Source organism: Alosa sapidissima, chromosome 4 (assembly GCF_018492685.1).
Source record: "Alosa sapidissima isolate fAloSap1 chromosome 4, fAloSap1.pri, whole genome shotgun sequence".
In the NCBI taxonomy this organism is placed as follows: domain Eukaryota; kingdom Metazoa; phylum Chordata; class Actinopteri; order Clupeiformes; family Clupeidae; genus Alosa; species Alosa sapidissima.
The window spans coordinates 27,523,106-27,535,865 of record NC_055960.1 but is presented as its reverse complement, the minus strand read 5'-3'; the positions used below and the strand labels follow the sequence as shown (position 1 = coordinate 27,535,865).

Below are 12,760 nucleotides of genomic sequence, written 5' to 3'. Positions count from 1 at the left end.
AATGACCTTCTGACAAAAGTGTGGCTTCTGTCAGTGCTCTTACTTAAATAAGTATACTTAAATAAGTAGGGCCTGCTCCAACATAGGAATTTATACAAGAAAGTATTTATTATTTTCAAAAATGTCCTTCATTAGAGAGGAGATATGCAAGTTATTAAGACATGATTAGGACTACAGTACAGTGAAATGCTTGCACCATCAGTAATTAATAATTTTTAAAGACATATACCACAGAAATCTAATATATGGGTGTAATTTCTTCAGTCATGACTCTCAGTTCCATTTGAAAATGTGGGTGAAACTGACGAGTTAAGTATATAAGTATAAGTATATATACTCTTTTGATCCTGTGAGGGGAATTTGGTCTCTGCATTTTACCCAATCCGTGAATTAGTGAAACACTCAGCACACAGTGAACACACAGTGAGGTGAAGCACACACTAATCTTGATGCCTGCTACAGGGGAGCAGTGAGGGGTTAGGTGCCTTGCTCAAGGGCACTTCAGTTGTGGATGTGGGCATGGGAGAGCAGTGCTCAACCACTTCCCCCGCCCACATTTTTCCTACTTGTCGGGGATCGAACCGGCAACCCTTCGGTTACAAGCCCGAAGCCCTAACCGCAGGCCACGGCTGCCCTCACTTTCCCACTTGAGCAGTTCCCACTTGCTCTCACAGGTGTGTGTGAGTGTGTGTGTGAGTTAGTGAGTGAGAGAACAAGGAAAGTGCAAGCGTGACTGTGTGTGTGTGTGTGTGTGTGTGTGTGTGTGTGTGTGTGTGTGTGTGAGTGTGTGAGAGTGAGTGAGAGAGAGAGAGGGAGAACAAGGAAAGTGCAAGCGTGACACCTCATTTTCCCTTAAGTGCAGATAATAATGATGATGCTGCATGCATGCCAAAACTTGACAAGCTTGATACAGATGAAAATAAAACAACTCTCACAGATGATGATGATGATGATGATGATGATGAGTGGTACATAAGACCAAGACATAGATACACTGTAGATAATAGAGCTGGCTTGTCCCAAAGAGCCACTGTCCGGCAGGGCTTTCATCAGGAAGTCATGAAGAGAAGGCCAACCTTACACAGGCTCAAACAGCCTTCAGCCCTCACCACAGCAGCATCAGAGGGCTACGTATACAGTCTACTTCAATGACCATGGTAGTAAAATCAGGGGGCCAAGGAGAAGAGGTAAAACAGTCTGCTTCCATCACCATGGTAACCTCAGAGGGCAGAGGAAAAGAGGTAATACAGCCCACTTCCGTCACCATGGTAGCACTCACACATTCCTGAGAGAAGAGCAGAGCTACTTTTAGTAAAAAGGGTGAGGAGAGATTTAGTCTTTCGATCTCTACGTTCCGTTTGAGCTTATTCAGAAAAGTCACTGTGCTTTCTATGCGGCTTGAGGAGGAAATTGGTCCCTTTCAGAGCATCAGAGATTGTTTCAACTGATTCAGTCGGGGAGTCAAAAAACCACACCTTATCATTCCTGCTAACTGATAATATAACTGCTCTCCTCAATCCTCCTTAGAGGTGGATCCCGCGTGCTGATTGGCCGGGCTGTCCCCGTGGGCGTGTCTCGTGGGCGTCGGTGTCCTCCCGCGATGCTCGTCGAGCAGGCTGGCGGCGGCGAGCCTCATCTGGTCGTCGGCACTCCGCAGGGCCTTGATCTCGCCGCTGTGGAAGACCCAGAGCAGGGTGGCGAGCAGCAGCAGGCAGAAGCACAGCGCCCCCAGCAGGCAGAAGGAGCCGCGCGGGAAGGGCTGTGTGGCGGCCGCTGACGCCGGGAGGAGCCAAGGCACCAACGCCATGGCCAGCTCCAGCAGCAGAAGCGCCAGGCCCATCGCACCCGTCCGCGCTGCCCTGTGACGCTGGCGCTCGGCGCAGTGCACCCCCACCTTCACCTCTGTACGCGCCTCCGTCACCAGGTCCACCAGCTCCGCCAGCTTACCTGCCACAGGTGGAGAAACGCCACTCTTAAAACACTGCACATGTCAACACAGGACAATAATGATTAGGCATACAGCTCTTAACGTTCAACTTTTTGACAAACTATTTAGTCTAGTCGCTTCCAATCAATACACACCAGTATACAATATGCAGATAAAGTACATCAGATAAACTACACTACAAAACTACTACAACAAACAAAGCAAACAATGACTTATGACCTATGGACTAAAGTATATGATTTGTTGAGCTGCTTGAGTGGCTGTGTGATGTGCTGTTATGATACACATGCTGGTTATAAATTATGTCTGTGTACTGTGTACTAATATATAGATAGATAGAGTCTTTATTGTCCCATAGGGATAATCATTTCCACACATTTTCAATTTCATGTTCCATAGCACAAACTTCACATATAAAACACATTTAAAATGTAACACATATGTCCCATTCACCCATGTGACATATCTCATCCAGACATCAGACATACACATACATCCCATTCACCCATGTGACATATATCCCATCCACACTAGCACACAATATATATAATATTTAATATGATGTGATGTTCATATACACTGCAGTTTAAACTGCAAGTATGTCTGTGCAAACAGTTTAGCTGGTTGAACATATGTTTATGTTTATGGTTCTTAGCAAACACTTTTGTCCAAAGGGACTTACAAATAACAAAACAATAACAATAAACACTGCATTATTGTTACAGAATAGTTTGGTTAACATATGCAGTTCTTCAGTGAGCTGTGTATTTCCCTGCGTGAGTGACTGGAGGAGTACCTGTGTTCTCCTCGCTGCTCTCTGGCTCCCTCTTCTGTCTGTTGGGGTCAGTGGGCACCAGCAAGAGCTGGGCACTCAGGGCCTCATGGTCTGACAGGGGAATGGCCTGACCTGGACACGATCCCTGGGTGATGCTAAGCGACTCACACTTCACCTCCACACACTTGGATCCCTGAACAATAACAACAACAACAGCAACAACAACCATTTTATTGGCATTTAGAAACACTTTGAAATGATAAACACCTTCGATGTGCAACCTGAACCTGACGGAAATGAAGTATAACACTTCATTCACATACACATTTCAACACTAAAGTACGTACCTAATCGTGATTTTTGTGTACTGTTAAACCCCTACTTCATAAAAAAAGTATTTTCCCCAAGCCTCAACTTTCATCTCTCCCATTTCTGTTGCTTGTACACAACCCTGCCAGTAGAGATAGCACAGTGTGCCTAAAGGGTGTCGATGTATACAGTACCCTCCAGAATTATTGGCACCCCATGCTAAAGTTGACTGAAATCTGGTATAAAAAATAATAATAATCTGTTGGTGATTTATTGTAATCTCACAATGAAAACAAATAGGAAAAATCCAACCTTGAAGGGAAGCAAATTTGTTTTGAGAAAAAGGAAAATATAAAGAAATAAATATCTTTAACAAAAACACGTTGCTCACAATTATTGGCACCCCTGCTTATAATACCTTCTTAAGCCTCCCTTTCCCAATAAAACAGCTTGTAATATTTACCTATGACACCCCATACAGTTGGAGAATACAAAGCAAGAGATTTATGACTGTTGGTCTTTACAAAATCTCCCCAGATCATCCAGATTCCTAGGTCCACACTTGGGCATTCTCCTCTTTGACTCACCCCACTGTTTTTCTATGGAGTTTAGATCAGGGGACTGAGATGGCAATGGCCGAAGCTTGATTTTGCGTTCAGTAAACCATATTTGTTTCGATCTGGACGTTTGTTGTGGTTCATTGACCTGATGAATTATCCAATCATGACCAACGTTTAGTATCTTGGCAGAGATTGACAGATTTCCTTTAAAAATGTTCAAGTTTTTCATGTTGTTCGTGATACCATGCACCTTAATTAGATTCCCAAGGCCTTTGGGAATAAAAACAGCCCCACAATAGCACAGCCCCTCCACCATAATTCTCATTAGGCATGGGGTTCTTTTCAGTATAGTCATTCTTCTATGTATGCCAAACACACCTAAAGTGCTCCTAGCCAAAGAGTGCAAATTTCATGTCATCTGACACCACTCTTCCAGACAAAGTCACTGTACCATTCAGTAACTCCTGCCGTTTATATTGGTAATTAAATGACTGGACAGGCGTTTACCCAGCAGTAACTCCTGCCGTTTATATTGGTAATTAAATGACTGGACAGGCGTTTACCCAGCAGTAACTCCTGCCGTTTATATTGGTAATTAAATGACTGGACAGGCGTTTACCCAGCATGCCCTCTAAATAAGCTATTAGCAGTCAGGTCACTTTTGGAGCGCTTTGGGTTGCACTCTGTGCATGTTAAATGCGCTATACAAATAAATCTGACTTGACTTGACTTTTTGAAGATTGTTTGGGGGACTTGGTGACCCCAAGATGACACCTTTGTCTGTAACTCTCCAATAGTGGTCCTTATGGAATTTTTTCTTACCATCCTTCATACTGTACGTGGGGGCGAGATAATCATGGTTCTTTGTCCAAGCATGTTTGTTACATTTCCAGTTGATTAGAACCTTTTAATCATTGTTTTAACTGTAAATATAGGCATTTTCAACAAAGTACCTAGTTTTCATAGACATTCACTGACTTACAAATGTCAACACACTTTCTTTTTATCTAAATTTAGTGTATTCTCTTGTCTTTCTGATGTTGAAAAATGACAAGAAGATTTAGCCTCTGTGTCACTTTATTTTCATACCTTAGTGAAAAACAAAGTAATGAACTACCTCTGAAAGTTCACAGACACTCTGATTAACTTAACAAAGTTGAAATTAGATAGGGAAATGCTTCTGTTGTATGTAAGATTTTCTAGGGGTGCCAATAATTGTGAGCAACGTGTTTTCATTAAAAACATTTATTTCTTTATAAGGTTTTCTTTTTTCTCAGAATAATTTTTCTTCCCTTCAAGGGTGGACTTTTCCTTGTTGTTTTCATTGTGAGAGTACAATGAATCATCAAAAAAATATTTTTTATGCCTGTTTTTAGTCAACCAGTAGTTTTAGTGCCAGTAATTCTGGAGGGTACTGTATATTGTGTATGTGTTGCTTCTGAACTCTCCTCACAAACTCACCCTGAAGAGAATGTAGTCGATACGGATGCCCTCCTCAAAGGGACCCAGCTCTTTTGCACTGACATAGGGGTTCTTGGCTATGAGAGTCAGCCCATTCTCACACCCCTGCAACAATGATACATACAATAACATGACAACAATTCACATTTCTATTCATCAATAATCTAACATGCAGGTCTTTCCAAATCGACTCTCAGCACAGCACAGGAAGGCAGTTTATCAGCATGTGTACTTCCTTAGTGACAAAACAACGCCCATAATGTGGTCAGCATATTTTCCTACCAGCTAAACTGAAAAAAAAAATGTTATCAAATGTTGCTATATTATGATTATGCTATACTTATACTATACCCACGCTGTTAATCAAATGTTATTACACTTTCTGTGTGATACTGTAAAACAAAAAGTCATGACAACCTACTGGCCAACTTTTAACTGCCAGCTTCGTGGTAATCTCACATCTCACATCTTAACAGACAAGTTGTGAAAACAAGTTCTCTGTCATCTCCTGTTGCTGCGTGCCACCAGGGTGGAAACTCACATCAAACGCGTCCGTCTCTGTGTAGCTGTCCCTCAGGCCCGTGTAGGCCCGCACCAGACGGCAGCCCAGGTCCTGGGGGTGCGTGTTCAAGTCCCCGCCCACGATGACCAGGTCGGCCCCTCTGGACGTGTGCCTGGGGACACAAGCACAGCTAAGCCTAAGCCCAAATCCAGTGCTCATGTAGATTTGTATTTGCATGGTTTATTGCAGATGATGATGACACTTTTAGTTCCCCAAGACTGACCAACAGTACTGTACAGTACCTGTTTGAGGAAAGTCTGTGAGTCCTAACTGGACTAGACTTGGTTTGGACTGTTATATATATATATATATATATATATATGATTATGATAGTTATGTTGTAGAGAGCTCTAAGGTTGTAGGGCTAGAGTCCTCCTGACTGAAAATATGGAATGAAATGTGTGATGGGGCAGTTATATAATTGTGCTTGACTGCACTGTTAAAGTGATACAAATGTCATGACGTCATGGTGACCATTGCTGTGGTTTCCATCCATACCGGATGAACTGCTGCAGCTCCCAGGCCTGAACGACTCGATGAGGCAGATAGATGTCCCTCTCCCTACAGTATTCTGCGTGGAACTGCAGGGAGAAAGGAGTGCGGAGAGTCTGTGAAGTCTGTCTCTCTGTCTGTCTCTCTCTCTCTCTCACCACACCTTATAATATACTGATGTCTACACACAAAATCAAGTATGCTTTCTGGCTCATTCTGACATCATCCCACACACCTATTGTATTACTCACACACTTACTCTCTCTCTCTCTCTCTCTCTCACACACACTCACACACACACACACACACACACACACACACACACACACACACACACACACACACACACACACACACTCACATGCGTGACGTAGACATGGGCCATCAGCCCATTGATCTTCATCTGTACCATTCCCACAGCCTTCCCTCCGAACCAGTCTCCTTGGTGGATCTAATAACACACACACACACTAACATAATTACAATCTTGTATTATGAATATCACAAAACTGACCTTAATCTTCAACGCTCAGTTGGATCGATGTACATTGAATCTTTGCAGATTTGTGTGTTTCTTGAGGTTCTACGTGAAGAGGACTATTCCTGTACACTAGGTCACTCACCATGTAAGGGTATCCATTCACAGAAAAACGGTAGAAAAAAACATCAAGGATTCGGTGTCTGGAGAAAACGGCGAGTCCACTGCCTATAACTCCACTGCAAACATCAAATATACAGTAAGCATGTGTTCAAATATAAGCAGAGTGTTTTTCTGCCTTAAAACACATCAAATAAGCCATTGAGACAGTATTTTTCGTTGATCAATCACTACAGAGCTTGGCCCGGTATATAGCCCCAAATTGCAAACAGTGGATTAGCTAGGGGTGGTAAGCAAAAACCCAAATAGCATTTTTTAACCAGTAATATTGTTCAAAACAGCACCAAACCAACAACCTAGTTAGCAAACCCGGAGTTTTTTTACAGAAGACTGTTAAGAACACTTACCAACTGTCCCCCTACGAGAGGATGAGATATTAATAACACAGTATGTCAATGAGTTTATCGGGTCTTCAAATACTCTCATCATTGCAGCATCACTGTCATCACTTCACATACATACAGCACACTGCTTGCTACAGTAAGCCTCCTCTACATACTTGCTGCACACTGCCCCCCCCCCCCAACACACACACTTACATCATCACTGTCATCACTTCACATACATACAGCACACTGCTTGCTACAGTAAGCCTCCTCTACATACTTGCTGCACACTGCCCACCCCCCCCCCCAACACACACACTTACATCATCACTGTCATCACTTCACATACATACAGCACACTGCTTGCTACAGTAAGCCTCCTCTACATACTTGCTGCACACTGCCCCCCCCCCCCCCCACATACACAGCACATTGTCTTCAGGATCTTCTCCAACACACATCCTCTACATACTTACAGCACACTGCCCCCACCTACCCACACACACACTACACAGTCACTGCTCCACTCCCCTCCCGCCCACACACACATCTTCACTGTCATCACTCACATACATTACATACAGTACTCTGCTTGCAATAGTAAGTCCCTGCCCCCCCCCTACATACACAGCACATTATTTCATCAGGAAGCTTCTCCAACACACATCCCCAACATACTTACAGCACACTGCCCCCCCCCCCCCCAATACACAGCACATTGTCTCATGAGGAAGCTTCTCCAACACACATATTGCACACTGCCCTCTCCCCACATACACAGCACACTATCCCATCTCCCCTGTCATCCCCCCAACACACACACCAAGATCCCTGGCAGTTGGGTTAGCCCCTTGAGCCGTGGATCTGCCCAAGGTTTCTTCCTTGGTAAGGGAGTTTTTCCTTGCCCCTGTTGCTCTTGGGTGCTCCTTGTTGGTGCCCCCCACCCAATCCCAATCCTCCCCCACCTTTTTTATGCAGCCCTTGCCACTTAATCTACTAAACCCCTCTTCTACTGCACTTTTTACCCCCCCCCCCCCCATTAATGCACAAATAGGCTGACACCAGACATAATTTCACTGCATTTCTTACTTCCAGTAACTATATGCATGTGACAATAAACTTCCTTGTATCCTTGTATCCTTGTATCCTTGTATATGTGATAAATCAGTACAATTTATTCAACACAAGTGTGAGAACAAGGTGTGGAAAACCAGCCTGAAATCTGATACCATCTAAGGCTGTGTGTGCAATCCCCACACGTGGTCACGAGGGCCAACTCTGACCCCATGGAGCAGAGCCTTGTTCCTGTTGTATGGTAGCTGGTTACTTCTTCTTTCGGCCTGTTTTGCACTCTGCCCTAAAGTGCCAGCACCAGCAGTGATAACAGGGAGGTTTTGCCACAGCGCTGTTGCCCTTATACTGTTATGCCTGGACCAACATTACATTAAAAAAAACTATAACACAAGGAAATAACTTGCACTTCACTGTCTATATCAGCGTTTCTCAAACTGTGGGTCGCGGAGACATGCCAGGTGGGGCGCGAACTGACATGAAAAACAGAAGGGTTTTTTTTATTTTTTATTTTTTTATCTGTAGCCTGGGCCCAGGTAGCACCCGATGCGCAATGGACGCACTGTGTTATTCACAGGGAAGCGCTCGTGTCAAGGCAGCTTAGTTAGTCCCGACCTACATGAGATTTTGAACGTTGTTGTGAGAGTGGTGAATTTCATCAAAACCCGGCCCTTAAAAGCGCGTCTATTCTCCGCACTTTGCGAAGAGATGGTAGCTGACCAAAAGGCTGTACTGTTTCACAGCGAGGCAAGGTGGCTTTCCCGAGGTAAAGTGCTGTCGCGCGTGTTTGAGCTCCGAGTCGCCTTTTCTTGGAGGAAGAGCGCATGTTTGAATCTGCAAGTACGTTCACTAATGAACATTTCTTGACGAAGCTGGCCTATCTTAGCGATATATTTGATATATCTTAGCGATACATTTGAGTTAAATGTCCAGTTACAAGGCAAAGACAAGCACCTACCTCACCTAGCAAATAAGATTACTGCATTCACCAAAAAAACTTGGGACAGGCGCCTCGATCGCGACAGTATTATGCCTTTGAGATTTCTGAGCGAAATCGCTGAAACCAGCAGTGCTCAGTATGACTGGATTATAGATCCATTTAATGCAGCATGTTGTTATTTCATTGAATATATTGTACAATGCTGTAAAATGGCCTATGCTTCCTAATATGTTGCTGGAAAACAGAAATATGTGTGTTATGTATTTATTTATTATTATATCTGCAGCACCAGCTGATTTTAACTCTGTTGAAGAGGATATATTTAGAACGTGTCATTATTTCAATAAATTTGACAATTTTAAGCTTGACCTACCACTTTCTTAGAGCGATGAGGGACATGGGGCTTGAGAATGCCCCCTTGATCAAAGTGGGGAATGAAAGAAAAAGTTTGAGAACCACTGGTCTATATCAACATTTTTGCACTTAAACCACCTTCTCGATATCAAAACTGTGGCTTGTGTTTGGGGTGCACTTGAAATTATTTTTAGAACTGGACATGAAAACCTGCCACTTTACCACCACAGTCTGGCTTTCTATTAACTGGCCTGCCTTTCAATTAGACCAATGTATACTGGATGCAATTATACAGTATTTCAGCATTCATTAACATTTTGCAGGAGATGAGCAACCTACCTTTTGAAGTTATAGGAATGTGGATGAGTACTGGAGAGGGTCTTCTTCAGATAGAGGAAATCCTTCTCACTCCACACCTGCAACAGTTACAACTATCAGTAATCTACCACACACACAGAGACACAGACACACATACAGACACACACACAGACACACACCACTACTACAACATCAGACATAATGGTGATCGAATGGAGATTGGTCTACAAACGGATTCTACCTAACACTTCAGATGGGAAGAACAGAGATACTGTGTAACTTTTTGGCCCTCTGTGTGCCAGTCTTTCCTGACTCCCGTTAAGAACAGAGTTATAAACATGCAACAAATGCATGGCACGTGAGATGGTTGAGTAGAAAAATCTGAAAGTATGCATGGCACGGGGGTTGGGGGGTTACGCCGGGATGTGTGTGTGAGTGTGTGTGTGTGTGTGTATTCTTGCGTGTGTGTGTGTGTGTGTGTGAAGGAGGTGGGGAGGTCTGCTGTAGATTGGTGTTGAGTGCTTCTGCATGGTGTGAGGGCATAAGGGGTCTATTTTAATGAGGGGAGTATGTTAAGTAGCACTGTGCTATGTGCGTGTGTGTGTTTACATTCCTCACCTCCTGTAGAAGGACAATGTCGTGGTTCTCTCTGCTCAGCTTATCTCCAATCATGACCATGCGCTCCTCACGGTTCTTACTGACATAACGGAGGCCCCTAGAGGAAACGCACGCACGCACGCACACACACACGCGCACACACACACATCAGTGCTAACTGCACAGATCCCTCCTTTTTTCCACATAAACAATCACCCTCTGGACACTGATGAAAACACACTCATTAATGACTCTTAATGGCTCTTTTTTCCTCACACAAATAAAACACACGTGTGCACCCTGGCGAAACTAGGACAAGTGGACAGGCACATACAGTCCTGGTGAGAAATGTGATGCCCCTGATAACACTGATGAACACTCACCAACAGTTGAGGGAGAAGATCCGCAGAGGCACAGACTCGTTGGTAGCCATGGTGACCGGGCAAGCTGGAGTTGGCTTGGCAACCCACCCTACAGAGTAGCGACTGGTGCAGCTGTGGAAACAAAAAAACCTCATAAGGAAACATAAGCAAGAAACAAGCAAACCGATTTGCTTCATTAACTTACAGGCAGCCACACATGACACCAAGAGATTTCTGTGCATAGAATGTGCCTGCATTTTATTAGACACAAATAGTCAACACCAACCACACAAACCAACTGTGTCCTTTTATTTGAGATGATACTGACATATACGTGTCATACCCAAACTTGCCCAAATGGCAGCCATTGGAGACCCACCACTGCATGCCCAACAAATAACTGTGACTTGTGCTGAGTGAGGTAGAAGGGACGCCATGGTTAGAGGAACTGTTGGGAGCTGATTGTTCGATTTTGTGGGAAGAGTCAAGGGTTTTGTGAATATAGTTTGAAATTCAGGTTTTGTGTAGGTTTGAGAAAACCTACAAGTACAACACACACAGTTCATCAGGTCTTCGATCCCCTCCACTCTCAAAACAACACAATCCTTGGCCTGTAGGGCACTCTAAACCCCAGGGGTGACAGGTGGTGCTGACAAACCCAGAGATGCTACTATGGCGACCGCATAGGCTACACAAGCCTGACTGGCCTCCCTGAAGAGGGAGAAAGAGTAGATCCGAGAAGTTGCGTTCACTTGATGAGTATGGTGGATTACGGTTTTACATGTTGCAAGTCTATATGCTTCTATTTTAGGCACTTGTCTTGGATATCATTTTTAACGTTCATGCGATGTTGAAAGTGGTTTTGGGGGAAGTAATGATCATACAGAGCATGCTGTTGGTGCTGAGTTTGGCACAGTTTGTGAATAACTGTACCAAATAAGTGATGCCTTCATTATGTGTTGGAGGGGGTTAATTAAATAAAGCATAACTGTGTTTAAAAGTCCTTCGAATAAAAACAGCCCTAGTTAAAATGTAACTACAGACACGCCCTGCAATTCAATGAAGAGTGACTACGCAAATCTGAGGTGACACAAGTGCCGCCGATGTTTAATGTGTGACGTTGAACCATAGGCTACTTCTGCATGGCTCTGCAAGGCGTGCTTTCGCAAATTGTTAATAGGGAGTCAAAACTGCCACTAAAATAGGCTACAGTTATCATTGGCACACACACATCCCTGATTCCATAAAGTGTTGAGTGTTGATAAACGTTAAACTAGCCTGAATACACAGTCAGAATAAACTGCTGACCAGTGCTGACCATCAGTTAAGTTACAAGCAAGTTAGGACAGTCTTACCTTAAACAGTTGGTCTTCTGTAGTTAGCTGCCTTAGCTAACAAGCTCCGTTAAAGTCACAAGTTCCGAAAGTCCATAAACCGAACCAATGTCACCAACGACTCCAGACATAAAACTATAAACGATGTTTTGGTGGTTTATGGTCCCGGGCGTGTCAGTCCTTCACGTTCTTGTCATTGAATGGGAACCTAAAAAACTCTTCCTCATTTTAGCCATGCAGACAATCTGTGACGAAGCAACAGACTGTAATGAATAGTCTTCTGGGATTTGTAGTCAAAATGTATGTAGGCACTAATATGACCTCCGCTCAGTCACATCTCCGCAAAACCAAATCAAAGCTTGTCAATTACTCTCCATTTCGTACTCCATCCCCTACTCTTGCAACTCAGTTGTGTGTGTGTGAGTGTCTGTGTGATTTTTTTGCCTCTCTGCATCCTCCACATTGTGGGTGGGGACAAGATATGTCTTGGTCCAAGCATGTCACATTTCCAGTTGATTATAACCTTTGAATTATTGTTTTAACTGTAAATATAGGCATTTACATTCTCAGAATACATTTTCTTCCTTATAGGATTTTCCCTCATTGTGACTTGTGAGATTACAATAAATCACCAAAAGATTATTTTTTATAGGCTCTACCTGTTTTTGTCAACTTTACCAAAGGTGCAATAAT

At 43.6% G+C, this 12,760-nt stretch overlaps 1 protein-coding gene across 1 annotated transcript; it reads right to left on the bottom strand.

Annotated features, from left to right (window-relative positions):
* Positions 1-547: 547 nt before the first annotated feature.
* Positions 548-12,410, bottom strand: smpd2b (sphingomyelin phosphodiesterase 2b). The gene is made up of 11 exons (XM_042088086.1): positions 12,089-12,410; positions 10,755-10,865; positions 10,393-10,489; positions 9,796-9,872; positions 6,731-6,824; positions 6,469-6,558; positions 6,114-6,196; positions 5,595-5,727; positions 5,054-5,158; positions 2,745-2,916; positions 548-1,947 (listed from the first exon to the last, which is right to left on the bottom strand). Exons 2-11 carry the CDS (start codon positions 10,802-10,804, stop codon positions 1,514-1,516), a joined length of 1,335 nt encoding a protein of 444 aa, XP_041944020.1. The 5' UTR covers positions 10,805-10,865; positions 12,089-12,410; the 3' UTR covers positions 548-1,513.
* Positions 12,411-12,760: the final 350 nt, after the last annotated feature.